General features: G+C 51.0%; 2 protein-coding genes across 2 annotated transcripts in view; both read right to left on the bottom strand.

Moving 5' to 3' along the window:
• Window positions 1-2364, bottom strand: part of Bfsp2 (beaded filament structural protein 2) — a 72141-nt gene extending 69777 nt beyond the window's left edge. The window contains exon 1 of the mRNA XM_026383928.2: window positions 1876-2364. Coding sequence (XP_026239713.1) covers window positions 1876-2364 — 489 coding nt within the window. The remainder of the gene's footprint in view (window positions 1-1875) is intronic.
• Window positions 2365-6667: 4303 nt separating this feature from the next.
• Window positions 6668-23251, bottom strand: Tmem108 (transmembrane protein 108). The gene is made up of 4 exons (XM_077795492.1): window positions 23248-23251; window positions 21777-23180; window positions 12160-12314; window positions 6668-6790 (listed from the first exon to the last, which is right to left on the bottom strand). The coding sequence occupies exons 1-4, from the start codon at window positions 23249-23251 to the stop codon at window positions 6668-6670; spliced, it is 1686 nt and encodes a 561-aa protein (XP_077651618.1).
• Window positions 23252-23881: the final 630 nt, after the last annotated feature.

Here is a 23881-nt window from a genome sequence, read left to right as displayed (position 1 = left end):
TGTCATGGAGGGTCTTTTACAGCTCCCCAGTCTCTAGTCTGCTTATCTATGGATTTGCTGGATTATTCAGGCATTATTACACCCACTCTGCAGATGAGGGAATTGAGGTCCAGAGCAGTGGAGTAAGTTGCAAAAACTTCTATAGCTGGCCTCAGCCAGGCAAGTCAGCATCTATTGAGCGTGCGTAGGTTTTGTGGCCATACATCCTAACCTCGGTATTGCAGTGCCTGGTTCCTCTGGGCATGTCTGCATGGCCACATGGGCTCGTCCAGAAGATGCTGACACGCCGGAATATGTAGGGTGTTCTAATGGCTGCTAGGGCACCATATTTAGAATCAGGACTATTGTGGACACTCTGGAGGAATAGCTACCTCTTTGTCCCGACAGATAGAAGGCTCCAGAATGTTCTAAGATGGCTCTCTCTCACAGCCCAGGTGGATGGGAGTGGAACAGCAGCCCCCCTGGGGAAGCCTGAGAGGACAATGTTGTATATCGTGTGTACTGTGCTGACCTTCAGATGCTGGTGACAGCAAAGAAGCAGCACTGTGGAGTGAAATGAGGTGGGGGCCGGAGGCTGATGGAGAGTCCCTGTGGGCATCTGCTCAGCATCACCTGGCCACACACCAATGGTTTGTGACCTCTTGGGAGGCTGCATGATGCCCCAGGGGGCAAAGTGTCTGAGTTAGCAGTTCGTCACAGGATTAGAGACTGATTTAGCTCAGAGGGATCCCAAGGCCAGCACTTGGGGAAGGGACAGGAGCAAAGAAGACAGCCACCCACAGAGAGCCCAGCTGAGACAGGCAGTGCTGGCGGAAGTTCAGCATTAGAACCTCAGGCTGCAGGCCGACATGATGGATGAGTGCCATGCTCTGCAGAAGTCACCCTGGAGGGCAGGAAAGCCGGGGCCACCAAGCAAGAGACGGACCTCTGCATCCTGCCTTGTCCAATAGGATAACCACTAGTCATATGTTGCTATTTAAAGTCATGAAAATTAAATAAAATAAAAAATTCTATTCCTCAGTCTCATTGGCCACATGTCCAGTGCTCTCTCGCCACAAATGGCTAGTGGCTGGCTGATTGGATGATACAGATACATTTCCATTGCTCTAGAAGGTTCTATTTGAATCCACACCATCTCATTAATATTTTTTTTCTATTGATTACATATTGAAATAACATTGTGGATATACTAAGTTAAATCAGATATGATACTAATATTAACTTCACCTGTTTCTTTTTCCTTTCTTTTACTGTAGGTAATGGAAACATAAATTATTGACGTGGCTCATATTTCTGTTGGACAGTGCTATTGCAGAGTGAAATGGGGCAGGGGCAGGAGGCTGATGGAGAGTCCCTGTGGGCATCTGCTCAGCATTACCCGGCCACACACCAGTGGTGACATGTCCATTTATTCATAGTTTTTAATACCCATTCATTCAGTGTATTCAGTCAGATGAAGACTGTAAAAGCCCTTTCTCAATAGCGGCAGCTCAGGGTAATGGGACAAAGGCAACTTTGGAGCTGGGGATCTTCAGCTTCAAATCTCAGCTCCATCTCCCTATTAGCTTATGACCAAATTACATGCCTTAGTTTTTCCATCTGAAAAATGCAATCAATGGTGATTCGACACACAGCATGGCTTTGAATGTTCCAGAAAGAAGTGCATGAGCTGGAACTAGCAGGTCCTGCCCTTTTAAGACTCAGTAAATGGGGGCCCAATGTCCTCATCGTGTGACCATTAGCGTTTTTAATATGAAAGTGTGGGTGGTGTGGCCAGTTTTTCTGGCCTCAGAGCACCCACGACCCTTCCCCTTGCCCTCAGCATCCCCTTCTGAGAGCTGTCTGCCGAGCCCTTGGGCATGGCCTGGTACTCACCTGCTGGCAGCTGCTGGCCCAGGAGGCCCGGAGGGCGCCCCAACCCCCAGAACGCTTGGCCTTGCTCTCCAGGTGCATCCGCAGCTGCGTCTCCATCTCCTGGCTGACTTGCTCGAGGGCATGCACCTTGGCCATGTACTCCACCAGGCAGCCCCCTAGGTCCTCCACAGAAGCATGGTCCCTCTCCAGGCCCGGAGCAGGCACCGCCGCCAGGCCTGAGCTCCGCAGGCCCTGCAGGAACACACTGCTGATGCCCAGGGCCCGGCGGGTCACCCGGGCACCCAGGCCACCTATGCCCCCGCTGGGCGTGGTCCCTACATAGACCCCAGGGGTGCGGATGAGGCTGCCCATGACATTGGTCCTGGAGGCTGGGGGGCTGTCCAGGGAGGACGATGATCGTGTCCCCCTGAAAGATGTCCTGCGCCTCTGGAGGGGCATGCTGGAGCTGGTGCCGGCGGGCGAGTCCACCACCACCCTCCTCTCACTCATCACTCCTCTGCCTCTGCGGCGCCCAGCAGGGTTAGGTTAGAGTCCAGTGGCTTTTGGGTTCCAGCCCCAGCAGCCCTGTGGCCTGGTCATGGGCCTCTCTGGAAGCTCCCCTACCCCGGGGGCTCTTTGTCTGCTGCCTTCCATGAGCTTCCACCATTCACTGAGCTGAAAGAGCAATGGGCCCTGCCCAGGGCTGCGTGCAGAAAGGCGCTCATGCGTTCTCTGATGCGGGGTCAGGTGCCCAACCTCCCAGAGTTTTCTACTGGTGGTGGGGGAGGCTGGGTCAGTGCAGGCTGTGGGGGCGGCTCGTCGGGGCTTGTTGATCTCACAACCGGAGAGAGGGCAAAGTAGGCCCCCCCCCCCCCCCGCCGCCCCATTTCACAGGTTACAAACTGATGCCCCAGGGGGACCTCTGATCACAAGTGTAAAGATCACTTTCCCCAGATTTCAGCTGCAAGCCAGGACTCTACATAGGTGTTTCAGAGCCAATTCTGATGCTTTCCACCTTCCTACATGTGCTGGTGTGGGGGAAGATGCACAAATACCTGACAGGTGATTGAAGTGGAGAATGGACCGGAACCAGCCCCACAGGAGGCAGTCTGCTGCTTCTTCCCTGCTTCTCAGCTCCAGAGTAGCAGTTTCAGGTCCCTCCCTAATTCAGGTCCCTCTCCTCATTCTCATCTCTGCCCTCCAAGAGTCTGCACTTGACCTTCTGCTTGACCTTCTGGACTTCACTTCCTCAGACTCGATGATCTTTTTTATTTTTTAATATTTTTTTAGTTGTCAATGGATCTTTATTTATCTTTATCTGGTGCTGAGAATCCAACCCAGTGCCTCACACATGCTAGGCAAGCGCTCTACCACTGAGCCACAATCCCAGCCCCTCTGATGGGCTCTTGAGCAAGTTTAGATCCCATGTATTGGACACCTGCTTGCTCCCTCTGTCCCCCACGCTGCCATTTCCCCATTTATCAGAAAACTCACAAACAAAAACAACCAAGAGAGTGATTTCTGGTAAGGTCTCCGAGGGAGCTCCAGGTTAGGATTTGGTGGGATCCTCTGGGTTCTAGTTCCTACCCTGAGTGGTCACTAAGTCATGCTGTCAAGGTTGACACCCCAGTCCCTTCCAGAGGATCAGAAAGATGCCTCCAGCCCCAGGGATGATAAAATGGACTTACAAATCACTGCACTGAAGTTTTGCCCTGGAAAAACCAGATGGCCCAAACGTAGAGCTGGATATTTATGAAATGTGGAAATGTGCCTCAGGTGAGACAAGAGGAAGGAAGACAAATTCCATTCCAGTGCCATACCTGATTCCATCTTTGTTTCACTGAAATCTTAATTCTACCTTAGAAGATGAGTTGACATGTATGGCTGTTCGGGCTGTGTCCTGCACAACTCATGATCACCTGTCTACAGTTGGCTATTGTCCCCCTATGTGATAAGAACTGAAGTGACTCGCCTAAGGTCCTTTGTTCAGAAAGTAGCAGAGCTAAGCTGAGAAGGCTTCTTCTGACTCCTAGTCCAGGAACTTATTTAGGACCCTCTCTGGTGCCCACCACCCAGAAAGCAGAGCACCTATCTGAGGTCACACAGGCAAAGTTAAAAAAATCTGGTTGCGGGCTGGGGATGTGGCTCAAGCAGTAACATGCTTGCCTGGCATGTGCGGGGCGCTGGGTTCGATCCTCAGCACCACATAAAAAAAAAAAAATAAAGATGTTGTGTTCACCGAAAACTAAAAAATAAATATTAAAAGTTTTTTCTCTCTCTCTTAAAAAAAAAAAATCTGGTTGCCTACCAGAATGTTCCTGTGTGATTAGGATACCATAACCCTTCCTTCTGTCTTTCTTTCATTTCCCCCTTCCACATTGTCTATTTGAGATGACATGGAAGGTACTTTATAAATGCAAATGTTTGCTATTTGATTAACAGATGGAGGAGACCTCTGGATAAGTCAAGGCCAGTAGGACCCTGGTTTATTTGGGTGTGGCATCCCTGCAGCGCACAAGAAGGGCCCATAGTGCACTGGAGACTGTATCACAATGACATCCTCCTGCTACAGGTGATGTTGGCTGGGTCCTGAAGATCTGTACTCTATCAATTCCAGGATGTACCTACCAGGCTAACTGAAGGGATCAAGCTACCCATTAAAATGTTGGCAAAGGTGTCATGTTCATGCACTGTTATTGCACCAAATGGTAACACTCAGTTGCCAGGTTAATTTACAGGTCTTTCTGACTCAAGGATATTTACCATAAATCCACAGAGTGGAGAATGGGGAAGGAAGGTACCCTGATGGACACCAACCACCCACCCCAGAGACCCTAAGAGAGAGGATTCTCCTCTGGAAAAGTCACAAGCATGTTCTAAAGGACCCACTTTACCCAATGACACACTGCTCATCCTATTATCTCATCATACTCACAAAACCCAACTTCACGTGCAAGCAGATTAAAAAACACAGATGGACACGTACAAGCGAGACTTGAAAGTTATTTTCCGATGAAAAAGAAGGCAAAATATATTAGCGACTGAATCCTTTGGGTAATAAAATAAGTTTATTTATATATCCATGGTAGCGGAATTCTGTGGGTACGGAAAAATAAGTCATACATCCACAAATGTATATATAACATATGTATCCTTGATTACATATATTATATATAAATTTTACTTTACAAACAGATTTCTCACTCTATGTACTCACACACGTTGATATAGTCAATGCAATAGCTAAAGAAACATGAGAAGGTTAAGGTCAGAGAACAACATAGACAGTAACAGAGAAAACAAATCTCAGGGCAACATTTAACCTGCTCCTTTGGGGTCTGAGAGACCACAGAACTCGGGTCGAGGAGGTTCATACAGACATCGAGAACACACATTTTCGAAGGCCATCTTGCTTTTTTGAAAAAGGGCAACGTGGGTGGGAAGGAGAAAGTCATGGTAAGAAGACCACAGTAAGTAACAACACAAACGGATGAACCGACATTCAATTTCAATTCCCAATCTGCCTATAAGAACATCTATATTCAAAATAGACTATCAAACTATTTTTCTTTTTTTAGAGAAAGGAAGCGTCAAAGCAGTTATCTTCTCTTCTAGCCACTCTTAGGAAAATATCAGAGGAGCAGCCACCTCTTGAAGCCCCCTCTTGTGTGGCTGAGAGTCTGAGCCTCACTGGTGCTGGTCGCTGGGCACCGTGGGAGTCCGGAGGCAGCCTGGCAGGATGCGGGGAGCAGGAGAGAGAAAGGAGGGCAAAGGAAGAGCCCATAGCAGATCCTTGGGCCCAAGGGGCAGGAGGGTCTGCAGTACCTCTGCAGGTGGACGGAACCAGCTTCTGGCTTCTCCCAAGTGGCTGGCTTTGGCAATCTGGTTTGCTTTAGGAGTGCAGGAGGAAGGTTTCAAAAGTGGCAAGCCCTTAGACCTGCTCCTTGGGACACAATACCATCATCACTTTTGGAGAAAACCCCAAATGAACATCTGATCCTTAAGGAAGGGCGAGTGTTCTAAAGCTCCAGGGTTGGGACCTGTGCCTACACCCTCCCCGAGAGAAGAGGTGCCATTGTGGGATGCAGATGTGGGGCTTCCAGGGACGGGAGGTCCTGTGGTTGGCCTGGCGGGAGCACCCATGGGGTGATCACAGGGCAGGCGCCTTAGGATGCTTCCACGTCCTCCTTGGATCTCCTGAGGGTGGTCGGCTCCTGCCTCCGCCTACGACATTGGCATTGAACTTGACATCCAATGGTGTCACCGCGAGTCCCCAGGGTTCCTGTCCTCCAGGGTGAAGACATTTTTGCTTTTCCTGCTTTGGTTTGAGTATGCTGTACCTCGTGCTCCTCCTGGGTGGCCCAGTCCCCTTCATGCATGTGCACATGAGGAGGAAGGAGACGGGTCTCGAATCTAAGGAACCGGAGCTTTAGGAATCAGGCAACAGACCATGCCCTTGACCACTTTAGCATTCTGCTTGTCCAGGAGGTCGGTCTCTTCCCTCACCTGCCCGGGCTCCTGCGACTCCCCGAGGGCTCAGAGACAGTTATCAAGAGAAGCAACTGATGCCACTGCTTTGCTTAGAAATACCTTTATTTTATAAAGCCACGGGTCATTCTGTAAAGTTTGTTTTTTTTTTTTCTGATTTTAAACCACACTTATAAAAAAGATGTTGACAATTCTTAGGAAAAAAAGCTGAAAATGTTTCTCATTAAGTCAGGGTTACACAAAGGTTATATTTATAATATATATATTTGTATATTTATCATTTAGAGATGAAAAATAGGGAACGGCAGAGTGAAGGCTGCTGCAGCTAGATCTCGGACACTTGATCGTTTCCCACGAACAGTGTCTCTTGACAGAAGGGGTTCACGAGGACCATCCCCGTGTCTCGATAGTCGCCGTTGGCTGGGGACCGGGGCTCTGAGAGCTGGTCCTGGGGAGAGAGAGGGAGGAGATGCTGTGAGCTGGGGAAGGTGTTCTCAAACAAATGCATACAGAGGAACATTTATTTCAGGATCGCTTGGTATGCGTTTGTCACCTCTACTGCCAAGGCGGGGGCGCACAGTGCTCTCTGCTGTTCTTTCAGATTTTTTTTCTAACAACTTCCAAAAAAGGCTTCCTGCTTTCTGAGTTACCTCTACCCTAAGGTTGCCAGAGATGGTACTGCTTTCCTTGACTAAGTCTGAGAGGGGCTCACCGTGCAGGACAGACATCGTGTGTGTGGCTTGCTTCCTTCAAGGGCAAACATTGGTTCACTTGGACCTCAGACTCTACTTGTGTCTTTCTCATAGATCTCTAGGAGACGTCTCTGCTCTTCCTTCCTGAACGCACCTACGTCCACTCACTTCTTTCCTCTCCTGTCACCCATCAGAGTCTTTGATGTCCAATTTCTCCTCCTCCACCTGACCCTCTCAGAGCCTGTTCAGGATTATTGCCCAGTTTTTTGTAGCACTAGAAGCTGAGCTTATAGCTAGAAGCTGAGCTCAGGGAACCTGAATCTTTGTGCGATTGTATAATAGATGGTCAGGGAAAATGCTCAAGCCCTGTCTGCTCAACCCCAGGAGCAGGAAAGCCTAGCAATAGGCAATCCATGCTCAGAAGGCAATCTGATTGCATTGGCAGGGAAGGATCAGGAAGGATCAGGAAGGATTGCCACACCTGTGGGTTGCTAAAGGGCTGTCCTCAGATTCAGGTGCAGGTATTAACCCATTTTGTCCCATTGTCCCAGATTTGGGACACCTATAAACCCTAAAATTGAGGCAATGAATATACCACTTACGGTAACTTTGAGATAATTATTATGTTCACAGAATTGACAGCTTGGGACTCAATGGTTTCATTTAGAAAAAAGGAAGAAAGAAAAGCCACAGCTTATTCCAACACTAAACAAGTGAAATCTAAGACCCTCTGAGCCATTTCAGGGCAAATGAACTCAAGAGCAGACTTAAGGTATAATGGCTCATGCCAGATCTGCCCACAAATATCTTTTTTTTTTTAAGAAGCCACAATTAATTCTCTGTAGTTTATTTTTAAACAAAACATCGATGCTTTTTGAGGAGGGCTGATTGCTTCATGGATCACAAGGAGAGAAGAAACTCCACTGTTGATAAAATATCTTTTCAGGAGACAAGAAGATCCTTCCCAGGTGGGACTTTGCTGAGGAGGGTGGCCCTGGGCCACCTTGCAGTAAAGGACAATAGGGCGGCACTCAGAGGGGACAGAAATCCCTTTTGTCCACCTTGCTGTTGGGCTGAGGGGGTTTGGAGGTTGAAATGTGGTCCACTGGTTTACAGTTCTTCCAAAGTAAGAATGTGCCCTGGGTGAACCACATCATACGTGTCACTGCATAGAAAGAAGGTTATTTAGAAAACAACCAAGGCAGGAAAGGAGAGAAAGAAAGAAAGGAGGAGGAGGAGGAGGAGGAGGAGGAGGAGGAGGAGGAGGAGGAGGAGGAGGAGGAGGAGGAGGAGAAGCAGGAGGAGGAGGAGGAAGAGGAGGAGGAGGAGGAAAAAGAAGAGAGAATAGGAAAGTTACCAGGGAACCCTTGGCTGTCACCATCTTGCCTGTCTAATTCTGGATTTGCTTGGCTGCTTCCATGGACATGGATGAGGAGCAGGGAGCAGAGAAACTTGCTTAGGCAAAGCATTTGGTGCTTCTAAAGCTGATGGCTAAAAGGCAGGGGGTGGGTGATCTGAGAGTGTGCAGCACGGTGGAATTTGCTCCAGGACATCTGGCATGGTCTGCAGCCCACACATGTCCCCAGCTGTCTCTGTCCAGGCTCCGGGCTGCCCTCCTCTGCCCTCAGACAGCATGAGCTCAGATAATTGGAACAAATGGCCATATTTCTCTAAATAAAGCAGAAGTAGGTGAGTAGAGTGCCGGGAGGCGAACAGCACTAAAATCTGCTCTGAACCCAAGCTGAGCTTTTAGCTGGGGCTTGGGTGGCACCCTCCTGTTCTGGAGACCACAAGCAGCTGGGACGGCCCTTTCCACCAGAGGCTTTGGCTTGTGTTGGACGGTGGCCCTGGTGCTCCAGGCTGGAATAATGCCTGACAGTGGAGCTCTGCAAACGGGGACTTTACTGCGGTGAGCTCTGGAGCACTGTCCTTTGGCTTTGGTTTTCATTTACAGATATGCAAAAAGCATATGTGAAATTGGGAGTTCAGGGGCTCATAGCCCACACTCAAAATGGGGCCAGTTAGGGAGTTTCTTTGCCAAGTTAGAATTGTTTTCACTTACTCTAATACAAAATGTGCTCTGTCTCCACTCCAAGTTTATTCCTCCATGGGCCTTCTGTTTGTCCTTTGTTTAATTCATTATTAATTTTTATTAAGTGACTACTATGTGTGAGGGTAAACGGCAGTGAACGGAATTCATGGTTCCTTCATTTCATGTGATTTACCAGAGGGCTGCCTTGGGTCAGGCACTGTCCTAGGTGCTGGGAATGGAGCAGTGAACCCAAGGAACAAGGCCCCTGCCCTCAGGCAGTTTATATTACAGCAGGGAATGGACCAAAACCAGGGCAAAAGAGGGATAAGGATGTGACATTAGAGGGTTCTTATCAGTTCAGAACAGTGAGGGCAAGACTCTCCCAGGAGATGACCTTTGAACAGAGACCAGAAGGGAGTGAGAGATGGAGACATGCAGGAGAAAAGCATTCCAGACAGGTGCCAGGGCAGCGGGCTTCCTGTGTAGGGGGAAGAGCAAAAAGACCAGTGCAAACCCAGCTGCTTGGGAGGCTGAGGCAGGAGGATGGCAAGTTCAAGGCCAGCCTGGGTGACTTAATCAGGAAAATTTAAAAAAAAAGAGATGGTGGTGCTGGGGAGGTAGCTCAGTGGTAGAGCACCTGTGGGTCCAATCCCAGTACCACTAAGTGGCTTGGGGGTGTGTGGGGTGATATGGCAGTGGGCAGGGCCAGCTTCTGAAGAGTCTGTATGGAAGGAGGAGCCCGAATTTTATCTAATGTGTGAAGAGGAGCCACTGAGATGCGGGAGCCTTGGCTGTCACGGGGTCTGGCTGGTGGTGGCTGTCTGTCTTCATAGATTTCAGGTGGCCAGATGGTAATGGGGAGCCCCGATTTCAGAGCTGGCTACAGCCATTATGAGGTGGGGTGAGGATGGGCTGGGCCCTGCTGAAGGAAGGATCTGCAGGGCTTCTCAGACTGGGGCGCCAGAGGCAAAACCCTCTGCTGTGACGTCTATGTAACAAAGAAACCATGAGAGTTTTGAGTTTGGGGGTGGGAGAGAGGAATGAAGAATTCAGACCTGGGCAGGTGGAGTTTGAGACAATTATTAGACATGTGTGTGTGGTAGGTGGCCGGGCAATTGGGTCTGGCGTTCAGGAGAGATGTCAAGGCAAGAGAGAAATCTGGAGTCAATGGTGTGGCAATAGCAATGGCTTTTCAATTGTGGAACTTAAGTAGAAAAAGAGGAGCCAAGGCAGGACTGAGCCTGGGCTCCAGTGACAAAAGGCCAGGGAAAGACAGGGACTCAGTGACAAACTGGGAAGGAGCTGCCAGGAGTAGGGGAGAGCTGGAGAGGGACATGCAGTGGTGGTGCACGCCTGTAATCCCAGTAGTTCAGGAGGCTGAGGCAGGAGGATCGTGAGTTCAAAGCCAGCCTCAGCAACTTAGCAAGGTCCTAAGCAACTCAATGAGACCCTGTCTCTAAATAACATACAAAATAGGGTTGGGGATGTGGCTCAGTGGTTAAGTGCAACTGGGTCCAATCCCTGGTACCAAATAAATAAATAAATAAATAAGGAGGGGATGGCTGGTAGATCTGGTAAGAAGGGTACTTAGAACTGACCACTGGGGTTAGCAGTGTGGAATCAACTGGCTATTCCATGTGAGCAGAATCAGACCAGGAGCCACGTGACCACAACTCCAGTGAATGCTAAAATGCTAAAATGGACAAGCACAGTGGGCTGAGGCCCTAGGGTAGAAGGCCAAGGTCAGCCTGGCAGGTCAGGGAAGGTCACATGCAGACGGGGCCCTGAATGATGGCAGAGGTCACTGAGGTGAACAAGGGGAGATACAGGAGACACTAAAGGAGAGGGAATGGCCCATGCACAGGTCTAGAGAGCGTGCCATGTCACTTGGTACCATGAGGGATCCTGTGTGGCTGGAGCACAGCAGGTGAGGGGAGAGCAGCTCCAGAACGTTGGCAGGAGGCAGGTCTACTTTGTAAAACACTTTGAACTTTAGCTAAAGGGCAATGGGAAGTGGCAGAAGGGTCTTGGGCATGGAGCTCTGTGGCCACACTGACATTTGTAATGGTCTGCCGGGGAAGTGGGGGGTGTGCCTCCCAAAGAGCTCTTCTCACCCGCCTGCCTGTTCAGAAGTCCGCCATCTTTCTCTTGGCCTGTCTCCACCGCGCTCTAGTTGACCTATTATTTCTGCTTGGTTTTTCTGTCTATTTTCCCATCCATTCATCCATCTACCAAACCACCCTTCTTTTCCTTCCTAATTCATTCTCTGACCACACATGAAGAGCCTTCACCAGGTAACAGCATAATTCTCCTAACCCTGGCTCACCCAGCCCTGGAGACCTCCAATGACCCTTTGCTGCCCCAAAGTAATGTCCACAATCCGTGATACCCCATCCAGGATCATGCCTCATCTGGCCTCTTCATCCCTCTTTCTTGCTCCCCGCTGCTGTTCCCCCTGCTCCATGGGGAATAAAAAGAGTGTGGACTCCGATCACAGAGTCAAGGCCAGGCTTTCTCACTGGCCAGCCAGTAGCTGCAGGCCAGCTCTCCCAGTGACTTCTCCCTCTCCAGTGCCTTCTCCTTGGTCTGATGTACTACACCTTCACTAGATCCCTTCCTGGACTTAGGCTTCTTCTTTTTCACGAAAACCTGCTTGAAATCCAGATGTCCTTCCCAGCACCTCCCCTGGGCAGGCTTCTCTTCCCTGTAGCTCTTTGTCTGTAACCGGTCCTTGTGTCCCCTAGTCTGTTTCTGAGAGATGCTGGGGTTCATCTCCCAGCCACATCTCAGACTTTGAGTCCCTGAGAAGTAGCTGTCATCTCCATGGTGCCCCCAAAGTGCCTGCCACCAAACAGGTTCTCAATCAGTATTTGTTATTATTCCTGGAAACCAGGAGTGCTAAGAACACTGCTCCTCCAACGTGCAGAAGGCACCTGGGAATTCTTGTTAAAATGCAGATCCTGGTTCAGCAGGGTAGGGGTGGGCATGGCGGCTGCTGCCCGAGCATAGAGCACTGGGATGGGAGTGGCTCTCTCTGAGGGGCCGTGCTGTTCCCTGCACTCCTGGGGGACCTCGAGGTGTGGGGCTCCTTACCTCGGAGGTCTCCAGGGACTGAATCTCCCTGGGCAGCTCCACGGCGTGCCTGTTAAAGTAGTCCATGGTGATGGCGTTGTTCCAGTAGCTCAGGTTGTTCTCGGGGTTGGCTGTCTTCTTCTTCCTCCTCATGCAGCACACAGTCAGCAAGACGGCTGTGGAGAGAGTACAAGTCAGAGAGGGAGGTGACAAGGACAAGGACGGAGGCAATGGTCCTGGTGATGAATGCCCGTCTCCAGGCAGGGCTTGCGAAGGCCAGACATCCTTCCTTCTTCTCTTCCTTTGTCCTTCCAACCAGTATCTATGTATATTGAGTGCCTATCTTGTGCCAGAAACTGTTAAAATTATTGGGGAGGTAGGTGCCGCAGTCTGACTGGGCACAAATCACGAGCCAGAGCCACTCAAACAGGAACAAACTTTATTTCCAAACTCCACCAGCACACTCCCCGGGAACACTCCCCGGGAACTCTCCACCCATGCGGCTCCTCCAGGAACATACCACACCGGAACTCCCTCTCCCGCACTTCCCCAACCAATTCGAACTCTCCAGGAATCTCCAGGAACTCCAAAGTAGCAGGCTGAGGCGGACAGCAGGGGTCTGATATACAATTGAATCAATCCAGCATCATCTTAATGGCTCGCCTCTCAACTATTACTTCTGGCAAAATGCCAGGGGCCATTCCAACTTGGCTGTGGCTCTCAGCAGGTAGGGGAAGAAGAAAAGGACCCCTAACTTTCCTGAGCATCTATTGCAACACAAGTATGGAGGGATGCAGAGCGGTTAGACCATAATCACAGACAAAATGAATAAATAAGGCAAATTCAGGGAGTCATAACCATTCAATGAAGATAATAGGGCAAAGTGAGAGAGATGATGAGGGGAGCTGGGGGAGAGGCTGATTTAGAATCACCATGATGGGCTGCCCTGAGGAGGTAACCTTAGAGCAGAGAGCCAGTTCTATTGTGGGATGGGACAGTATGTTCTAGCAGGGTGAACAGCATGTGCAAAGGGGCTGAGGTGGGGACAAGCTAATTGTGCAGGAGAACAGGAAGAGCAGCAGTGGAGTGGAATGTGTGTGTGGAGCAGGAGGTGAGGTCAGAGCAGTGTTTAGAGGCTGCCCCAAGGGGCTGAGGGTCCCGGGACTTGCATGGAGCTTGATGATATCTATGGTTACCGCAGGTCTATAGTTTTAGTTGGCCAAGAAAGGTCTTTCTCTTGCTCATCTGGTGGGAAGGCTCCCCAGAGCTTGGCTGCAAATAAGAGTGGATGCACCCTGAGCTGCACCTGTGGACTGAGAGGAGCATTCTCAGCTGGAGCGGAAGTATAGCAGAAAGGGAAGCAGGGCTCAGTGAATTTTATAAAATAAGCCCTTGACTTCTATAGAGGAACTGGAGGGCAGAGGCTCACAGTGAAATCCCTGATAGAACAGCTTTTCTGGCACTATCATGAGAAAAATCATCCCCCCCCAAAAAAAAGCTGCTAAAATCTATGCAAGAATTATGTTCCAGGCACATTAGAAATATGACTTCATTGCTGGGTGTGGTGGCACACACCTGTAATCTCAGAGACTTGGGAGGCTGAGACAGGAGGTTGCAAGTTCGAGCCTAGCCTAACCAATCTGAGACCCTGTCTGAAAATAAAATATGAAAAGAGCTAGGGATGTGCCACAGTAATAAAGTGCTGGGTTCCATTCTCTGTACCCCCCCATTTTTTTCCATTTAATTCTCCATTTAACGCTTGAGGTCAGTATTACCAGGCTTACTGATTTTATAGATAGGAAAACAGGCTTGGGGAGGAAAAGTGATATGCCCAAGAGCAAACCTAGATACCTGGACTCCAAAGCCCATGCCCTTAAACATCCATGGTTCTGCTCTGGGCAGGTACAGAGGCTCAACTTGTGCAGGTGGCCTGATCAGGACTCAGTGGCCTGACTGCATGCACCCACTGTGACGTGTGGCTCTCTCCGCTTAATTGCTAGGACTCCCAGCCCCCAGGAGGAAGGCACATGTCTGGATTTTGTGGATGAACTAGGTATGGACAGAGTGGCTTGGGCATGCTGGCAGGGAAGGCTTCTGAGGTCATTGAGTAGAGTGGCCTATCCTGATTCACACAGTGGGATGGCAATGCAACAGGGTGATAAAAGTCCTCATGGGGAGAAGCCAGTAAGTGAGGACTGAGTGCATCCTACTCTAGGTTCTCTACCAGTAGAATCTCTGGGTGTGGCGCAGGGGATGGCCAGGGCTGCATGCACCCAACCCCTGGTGGTGCCAATCACTTCTGTGTGAGACAACGGGCAATAAATTGCAATAAGCAATCAATTGAATAACCCTTTAACGGGGGCAGGTTGCGCTGCCAGAGGCCAGCACCAGGGGGCAGCAGAGCACCGGTTCCATCCACAGCAGCCGGAGAGTCTGGCCAGCATTCTGTGGGTCGCATCAGTGCACCAGGCAGCTGCAAAAGCTGGCATCCATGCAGACTGAGACCTCAGAACCAGACCCAGAGCCCCAGGGGGGTGACTGGGTATTCTGTAGTTTTCTTTCCAGCTGCCAGCCTTGGTGGCATCTCAACCTGAAAGGCCTCTGAACAAGGTCAAGAGATAGGGTGAGTTTCCCTTTCCTTGAATCTGCTAGGAACTGTCTTTTAAAAACTGCTTCTCATCCCTCCAGGTTCCTTTTAAAAAGGCTCTAAAACATAAGGGAGATTTCTGAATGGGCTAAAGGGATTCTAGAGATTAGCTGGCATCTAATTGTTCAGAATTTTGTGGGTCTCCTTCTTGCCCTCCTTTGTCTCAAAAGTCCTTTCTTTTAAATAGTTAAAGGAGAAAACAGGGTGCAGAAAGGATCCGCCTGGACACCTGCTCCTTCAGGCCACCTTCTCATTCTGCAGGTGAAACACCACAGCCCGAAGCTCAGCTGACTTGCCACCGGCCGTGGCTGGGTTGGGACAGCACTTCAAGTCCCCTCTCTTATTTTCTGATGCGATTCTTCTTCATGGCCACTACCCGTCAGCCGGCTCCTGGACCTGGGATGGTGAAATAGTGGGGGAATTCAGACTGGTGAAACAGAAGCCATGAAGAGAGGGATGTGGGCAAAGTGACACTCCCTCAGCTCCTGCTCCGTCCTGGTGGAGGGTTGTCAGGAAGGTCTCCTCTGTTGGGACAAACAGAGCCACTCTTCAGCTCTTCAGAGCCACCTCCCATCATGTCACACAGACCCCAAACACAGGCTGGCAGGGGAGGAAAGGTGCCCATGAGCTAGATTTGTGTAGTCTGTGCAGCCCCTTAACGGAGAAGGGTATCTGCGCCTCCCATGTGGTCTTAGCTGTCCCCTAGTCAACATGGCAGGAGGGATGTAGAATTTAGAATCTAGATGATAGTTGATCACTCGCATGACCTGAGTAAATTACTTAGTCCTTCTCAGCCTCAGCCTCCTCCGGGATGATGAGATGCAACCAGGCACTTGAAATTGTTCCTGGGCACAGTAGGTGGGTAACCCAACCTGTCCCTTCTTCCATTCTTCCTACATTCTTACTCTACAAAGTGGGGAATGGTAACCCGGAGAGGTGAGCTTGCCCACGGCTGTGCTGCCAACCTGGGCTGGAAGTGGGCAGAATCCTGGTCTGCTGGCCCCTCGTCCAGTGCTGTGTCTAACAACCCACGTTGCCCCTGGATCTGAAGAAAGCCAGGTGCAGGGATCCTACCCTACAGGGAGGGCTGATGCCATTGCGGGATAACCTAGGACTGGAACAGGGTGCTCTCTTCCAGGCTTCTCCCAGTCACATGGTGTTAGGGTGCCTGGCTGGTTATGTTTCTCTCAGGGAGTTTCAGGGCTTCTCTCCATTTCATATTTTTAACGGAAGCCAGACTTACTACAGAGAGAGCAGGCTTGGCGACAGAGAGGCCTGGGTTCAAGTCCCAGCTCGGCCACATATTACACCTGGTAGGCCACTGCATCTCTCTGACCAATATGGACTTCATGGGGTTGTAAGCACAATGCCTGACCCACTATGGCTGCTTCATTAACACATGCTCTTTTCTTTTCTCCCAGCAGCCTGCACAAGAAAGATCTAGAAAGAAAAGCTGGGCTGCAAGCCTATTGGGATGCTTGAGGCCCAAGCTCCACCTGGGACTTAGAATTTTCATTATTTCAGTGGTCTGAAATTTCACCTAAGAGATAAATACAACTCAGATTGTGGAGTGTGTAATGTTTTCCCAGCACCTGAGCACTTTACACGCCAATTTAAGCCCTCAACACAAACCACCTGGGAAAGGTACTGGTGCTCATCCTATTTATGGAAGAGGTAATTAAAGGTCATGGGAGTTAACGAGATGGATCATGATCACCCAGTTAATTAAAGCAATTTGAACACAGGTCTCGGTGACCTTCAAGTTGATGCCTGCTGTCCTATGTCATCCTGAACACTGGGGGACACCTGCATTGGGTATGGAGAGTGCTGTGCCAACTTCACAGGTGCATCCAAACTCAGGTTGCCAGCTACCCCTCCCCCATTTAGTTGAACATCTTCAATTGTCTGTGTCACCAGAGGCAATGGCCATCAAGGCCAGCAGACATGAATGAGGCCCCTGATTCCTCGAGTTTTCAAACAGGGGTGACATTTAAGCAGACTCTCTTGGCTTCCCATGAATGTCAACAGGGAACCATTCACGGCTTGTCAGATGTGACAGGAGAAGAGGAGGTCATGGATTTTAAGGCATAGCCCTAGATATTATGTTCAAATTTCTGGGAGGGGAAATGCTTTCAGATGAAGGGATCTGCCATGGGCTAAGACATGGAAATGAAGCCCCATAGGTCCCCAGGGAGCCGACCTTTCTAAACACTGGCTGAATGGCTCTCTGCTTGGCCTGTTGGGCACACACTGTAAATCCTAATAGCAACGAGATGGATAATGAATGTGACTCAATCGCTGCCATTTGTGAGCACCCTCTCCGTGGCGGACCCTCACCTAAGTCCTTGCACGTATCACCTCTGCTGTTTTACAAGTCTTCAAGGTGGGTGTTGCAGACATGGAAATGTCTGCGTCCCACAACCAGTGAGTGGCAAGAGCTGGGCTGACATGCAAGCGTGTTTGATTCCATGAGCCAGATCTTTCTAGCGCAGCAGGGTTAGCCATGCAGGGTTCAAATTAGGGAAGTTGAAGAGAACAGCAAGTGGTGATATATTTCATACTGGGCCCCTCAATTTATAGATGAGAAAACAGACCAGCGAGTAGAAGGAATAATCCAGTAGTGTCACTATGAAGACCAAGCAGGACTGTGGACGGTCATTTCCCTCCTTTGGAGATTGAGTGAGGAGCCTGCAGGGAGACCTTAGGGTGTGGGATGAGGCCAGAGGCCTGGGGAAGCCAGGTTGTGGGGCTTAGTGTCTGGCTCCCCAGCCTGGCAGGTGGGAATATGCCTAGAGAAGCCCAGCAGGGGGCGCTAGCTGGGAAGCACTGATAAGAGCTGTCAGAAGGAGTGCATGACACTGCTGTGGCAGGGTGACATTCCCTGGACAACCGTACCTTGCCCTAGGCTTCCCCCCTTCCCTCTTCTTCCATTGGTCCATAAACTCTAAGGAGAAAAGCCTCCCATTCACCCTTCCTTCTAATCCCAACATCTTCTATTCTTTTCATTGCTAGGAGTCATTCTGACCCAGGATGTCTTATAGAATTACAAAATGACTGAAGGCCTATGAGTGACACAGGAACCTATATTCTCAGAGCAGGCTGCATGAACAATCAACATGGCTACCCATCACTGGATGCAACGATAGGTTATCTCAGGAATGCTGCCTAATGCTCCAGAGTCTGGAGGGAATCAGACTGTCCTGGAGCAAGGTGCACATGAACTCTCAGGTGTCCAGGGTTGCTGGGAGGCTCAACTCTGTCTGCCAGGCTCAGCTTGGCAGATGAGCAGCACCTGCCAGGGGCCTTGCTGTCTGATCTCATCCCCCATTGCTAATGGCGGGGCAGGGAGAAAATATTCTGGAGGATGGATGTGACACATGTACACAGGCAAGAGAGCCTGGTAGGGCCTCTGGACTGATGTTCCTGTGAAAACCCAGACCACTGACTTGTGGGTGAGGACCACAATTCATGCCAGGCCAGAGGCTTCTAGTAGGAGGCTGTAGGTACCATGCATCCTGATGGTGGCAGCAGAGACCAGCTCAGGAGCCACATGGCTCCCCTGCTGTGGCTGGCTGTGGCTTGGATCCAATCAATTTCAGTTCTTAGCACTTCTGAAACCCTGTTGGCTGCGAGTGTCTGGCAGGACTCAGAAAAAAAAAAGCTTTTTTTTTTTTTTTTTTTTTTCAGCCCTGGCACAAATATACTCTTCCAGTCACTGGGTGGGGCAAGTGATCTGGAAGGGCAGGTGAACTGTGGGTGCCCTTCTTGGGACAAGCAGGGGAGGTTTTGCTAACCCTCCCTGCTGCTTCTACCAGAAGCAGAGAAATCATGCACCCCCTGACCAGGGCCAGAGCTGATGCTGGTCTGAATGGCCAGAGGGAGGAAGTCTGTACTTGAACCTAGCCCACATGGCCTATAATACCTGGTGGGAACATCGTCCAGACAGATGAGGACATTTCCAGAGACAGCCTGGGGTTTAGAGGATCATAAATTTTTTTTTTTTATCTTAGTTTCCCTCTCACAGGGGCCTTCACAGAGTTAACAATGGTCCCATAGGAGTCGGGACCATGAACAAGGACACAGAGCTGATATGAAGGCAGCCAGGGTCAGGCAGAAGTGAGGGGCCTTCAGTATGGAGATGGGCTCTGTCATTCCCAAGGGGCTACCAGAGTCTACTTTGAACAGCATTCATAATTCACTTTAGAAAATAAGATGTTCTACCCCCAGCACCTGAAGGCTCCTTTCAGAACATCAGGAGTGTCCTCCTGGTACAGTCCTGGGCTGTGTCCTTGCTCCTGTCTCTGCTGACATTTGGATCCATGGTGTAGGCAGCCTCTGGGATTTTCAGCTTTGCAGCAGGATCTAATTTCGAACTCACACTTCCCAGAAGCACAGGGGGAGAAGTAGGAGTCATTTTAGAACAGCAAAAACAGGTGGGTGTGGTCTGCAGGGTCTTTGGGTCTACCCTGCCCTCTCTAGCTCAGGCAAAGGACAGCCAGGGGGTTACTGGGTGCTGAGAGTTGGGGAGAGTTGCACATCTGTGGTTCTCGAGTGCTTGGCACAGTGCCTGGCATACAGTGGGCACTTGCAAAACACTGCACTGAATCAGACAAATGGATTTTACACACCACCTCAGGGCTGACTGACTGCAAGATGGGGACTCTGGGCAAATTACTTTACCTAGCAACTTAATTCCCATCTGTAAAGGGTGGATGATGACCACAGTCCACCCTGGTACCTCGTTTTCGTTTTTTGTTTTATTTTCTCTGACTAGTTTGTTTTAAAGAAGGAATGATTAAGGAATGATTAAGAACTCACTTTGTAAACTAGAGTGTCCAAGACACATGTAAAGGGTGGAAAAGTAAAAAGCTGTCTCTTGTGTGGTTCCTTCTCAAACACGACCATTAATCATTTTATTGGGGCAGGAGGTTCATAAATTCAAAGCCAGCCTCAGCAACTTAGCAATACCCTAAGCAACTCAGTGAGATCCTGTTTTTTTTTTTTTTTTAAATGTATCTATATAGAAAAGGGCTGGGGATGTGGCTCAGTGCTAAAGTGCCACTAGGTTCAATCCGTAGTACAAAAATAAAATAAAATAAAATAAAATTGGCCAAGAGTGCTACATTGTCTCATTATCATTCTTCCATTTTAGAAGTAGGCAATCACAGTTTATAAATTATGTGTTTCCACGAGAGATGATACAGCTGCTTTTATTAAGAATGAAATATGCAACTTGCAAATATTTTCACTTTTCCTGATTAGGGTCCTAGAGCAGCAGCAGGCTGCCTGCAAACACGGAAAGTTTGTGTGGCTTAATGAGCAGGCGGAAGTGGCGCCTGGGAAGAATCTAGATTCCAGATTAGAAAATATCTGGGGGGAGTCTAATGCCAAGCGGAAATCCCAGCTCATGTTAAAGGCACGGACCACTCACACTCATCCTGGGTTCACTGCCTGCGCTGGAGGAGGCCTCTGCCCTGTGGGAAGCCTGTTGAGGTCAAGGAGCGCCCGTGGCATGACCTCAAGTCAGTACAACCAACAGGGCTGATGCCAGTGCAGGTCGACTGTGGCCAAAGCGTCCACCATTAGCTTCCTCCGACATGGCTGGGCACGTGTGAAAAACTGTGTTCCTTTCTAGATAAACAGGAATAAAGTGGTGGCCATACAGAGGGGACAGATGGGGGATAGGACCAGGGCCAAGGCAGCCCTATGAAAGAGACTTGAAGGTCAAGGATGAGCAGATTGGACAAAGAACGCTGCTCTTCAGAGCCATTCCATTGCTCCCAGATTGTTAGATGGACTGATTTGTGTGGTTTCAGAAGGCATAGCTTGGGGTCATGGGGTAAAAATTATAAGGGGGCCAACTTCAGGCCCCCAGGAGAGCAGGAGAAATCCTGAAGGGTCCAAGAAGAAGAGGCTGTCCAGGGAGTGAGGAGTATGGTGGGAGCTCTCATCACTAGAAGGGTCCAGGGAATGGCAACCAGGTGGGGTGGGATGGGGCTGAGGCCAGTGAAGATCCTTGCAAGGTTACCAGAGAAACTGAGAAGATCAACCACCTGGAGAAGACGAAGGAAGCCCTAAGGTTCTGAGAGACCACAGCACACTCTTTATGGAGACATCGGGGAAAATGTCCCCCGACTCCTCACTCACACAGGGACAGGCAGCAGTAAGGAGATGCTGGTGGACCTCACGAGAGCAAAATGGAAGGATGAGGTCCACCCTGCACCCAGCTCATACCACCCAAGAACAAATAAAGCGGGCTGGGGGTGGCGTGCAGGTGGAGAGGAGCTAAAATGCACATAACCACATAACTCTCAAGCCTTCCTTTAGCTGCAAGAGCCATGTTGTTGTTGTTTTTCCCCCTAAGGCCCATGGAACTCCCCACTGCATGGAAGCATTACCTCCTCTTCTTTCTCAGGAGAAGGGAGTGAGGAGGAAAGGAATGAAAAGACAAGAAGGAACGCAGAGGAGGAGAGGTCAGTGAGGACTTGGCTGGTTGGGAGGCTGTTTCTTTGGAAGGCTCAGCTTTCACCCTCTGACTTCATGCCATGTTACTGTAGGGTCTGGCAGGCTGCCCAGGAGGCAGGGCAGTGTCATGGCAGGAGCACTGGCTGGAAGGTGCTCTAAGGTCCAGTCCCAGCCCTGCCTGTGACTCTTGGAACCTGAGTAAGCTTTTTACTTTTTTTTTTCTTCTTCTTTTTTTTTTTCCTGAAAAATACATGGTTGGATTAGATTGTCTGTAAGGTCCTCCCCAGCTCTTGGGAACTGTGGCTTTATGACCTGAGGACATTTGAGCCATGGCCTGGTGGGTCCCAGAACCAGGGACAGGGTGAAGCTGTGATTCTTGTCTCCTGCTCCCTGGTTTCCTGGGACTCAGGGAACCTTGCAGCCCACTGGGTGGGGGTGGGAGAACTCTAGGGCGAAGGATGAGTACTGTTGGCATGGTGGGTGGAGAGGGAGGAGGGAGGGGAGTGGGGAGAAGCCAGGCACTTACAGCAGGAGGAGATGGGTACGCTGATGGCCAGGATCACCCAGACGATGTCCATCTTGCTCAGGCAGATGGTGGTTCTGTGCTGGGGCTTGTCTCCTTCAGCCACGTGGGAGATGTTCCCTGCTGTTCCGGGCTTCCAGGTCCCGGCGGGGACCAGGCGGTTGAGGAAGTTTCCTGTGGCTGTGGACACCACGGTGGAGAGAGGACTGGGCACCCTGTCGGTCACGGTGGGGGAGGCCGCTGCCTCCTCCTCGGCTGGAGAAACAGTGTTTTCTGAGGCCCCGGGGGGACGGGCTGGGGCCTGTGGGGTTGTGGATGCTCCCTGAGGAATCCCCTGGGAAGGGGCTGAGCCACTGGCATCAAAGGCAGCCTGTGTGGACCCCGGGGCAGCTGGGAAGACCCCAGAGCTGCCAGACGGAGGTCTGTTGGTGCCAGGGGTGACAGTAAGCCAAGAGTCACTGTGGCTGGGGCTGTCCTGCACGTCACCACGGGGGCGTTGAGAAGGCACTGGGGCAGGTTGTGGACGGGCAGGGGCACCTGAGGCAGCGGTGGCGACCGGCTCCCCTCCTGGGCTGGTGAAGGTGGGGACACCCCCCTGGTCTGCTCTGCTAAGGCTTGGCTTGTCCTCTGCAGGCACCGCAGGGGTAGTGGGGGGTGCCCACGAGGTACTTCCGGATGCTGTGGTCACAGCCACTGTCTGGGGCTGTGGCGAAGAGGCGTTCCCCCAGGGTGGTGTCCTGGGGGAAAGGACCAAGGGTTCGGGGTCCACAGACCCTGTGAAGTTGCCCTTGTAGATCTGGAATATCTTCCCCAGGGGTCGCTTCGGCCCCAGGTGCGTGGAGCTCTGATTGCGTCCTCGCTGGCCTTCTTTCCTCCCAGAGTAGCCGCCACCGGGGGCAGGTGGGACAGGGCGCAATGAACCCCCAGCCCCCTTTCGGGAAGAGCCGGGGGGCCTGGGGGGCCTGCGGGTGGTAGCCCGGGGGACTGCGGCGGTGGGCCGGCTGGTGACTCCTGTTGGCTTTGTCAGCAGGATGGTGGGGGCGGCCTCCCCCGGGGGGCGGCCCTCTGAATGCGAGGGTGTGGTTGCCATAGGAACTGGAGGGGAACCTGTGAGCAGGGGCCTTTCGGGAGGGGGGGTGGTTGCTGTCACCACGACGGTGGGAACAGTGTTTGTAGGAGGGTGCCCATCTGGATGGGCTGTCGTTGCCGTGGTAGCTGCGGCCTGTGAGGAGGGTTCATCGGCATGGGGGTTCGTCGCCGTGGAGGAGGGTCTTGTAGGGCTGTGGGATGCTGTCACCATGGTGCCTGGGGGACTGCCTGAGGGGAGGACCTGGAGAGATTCCCTGGGAGATGGTTCCTGGACAGCAAGTACCAGTGCTTCGGTCAGTGCCAAGGTCAGGAGGAAGCCTGGAGAGGGAGACAGAGAGGAGAGGTGAGGTCCCCGAGGAGCTGTTTTTAGGGGCTCCCTCCTTACCCATGACCTTAGAAAGCTTTGGGATTGCAGGGGATGCATCAGGAGCATTTTTGAGGCTCACACTGATGCATGACACTCAGTGGGACACAGAACCATATGTGCAGCTGGACATGCCTATGGCGTAGGTGCCACCAGCACAGGCTAGGAAGAGATGCCAGCACCAGGAGACCCAGAGCCAGTGGAACTGGCTAGACCGTCCTTTCTCAAATGTCTTAGGCCATTAGCCTCTGCCTAAGGCAAAGCAGGAGCCTCAGAGGCTGTGGCTTCCACGGTACCTCGTCTTCTACAGCTAAAGAGTGAGCAAGGCCAGCTTGGCCACATGAGCCACTCAGAACTGCCTGAGGAAGGCCGGCCGGGCAGAGCGAACCAGCTCCCCTTCCCTTCTCTGAACTGGACAAAGGTACAAATGTTGAGCCTCTGCTCACCAAGACCGAATCACCAAACAATTAAAGAGGGGCTACCCTCTCCTTGACCCTGAGGACCCCAAATGGAGCAGGGCAGCACCTGGCCCTGGATGAGCTTGCATAAATCCACAAACAATCCTAAAAGAAGGCAGAGGTGTCTCAGTGTCAAAGAGGAGGGACAGAAGGAAGGGGACACTGGTCCAGGGAAAGGGCATCCAGACCAGACACCC

Source organism: Urocitellus parryii, chromosome 2 (assembly GCF_045843805.1).
Source record: "Urocitellus parryii isolate mUroPar1 chromosome 2, mUroPar1.hap1, whole genome shotgun sequence".
Taxonomy (NCBI): Eukaryota; Metazoa; Chordata; class Mammalia; order Rodentia; family Sciuridae; genus Urocitellus; species Urocitellus parryii.
The sequence above is the reverse complement of the archived record's forward strand: the minus strand, read 5'-3'. Positions and strand labels throughout refer to the sequence as shown.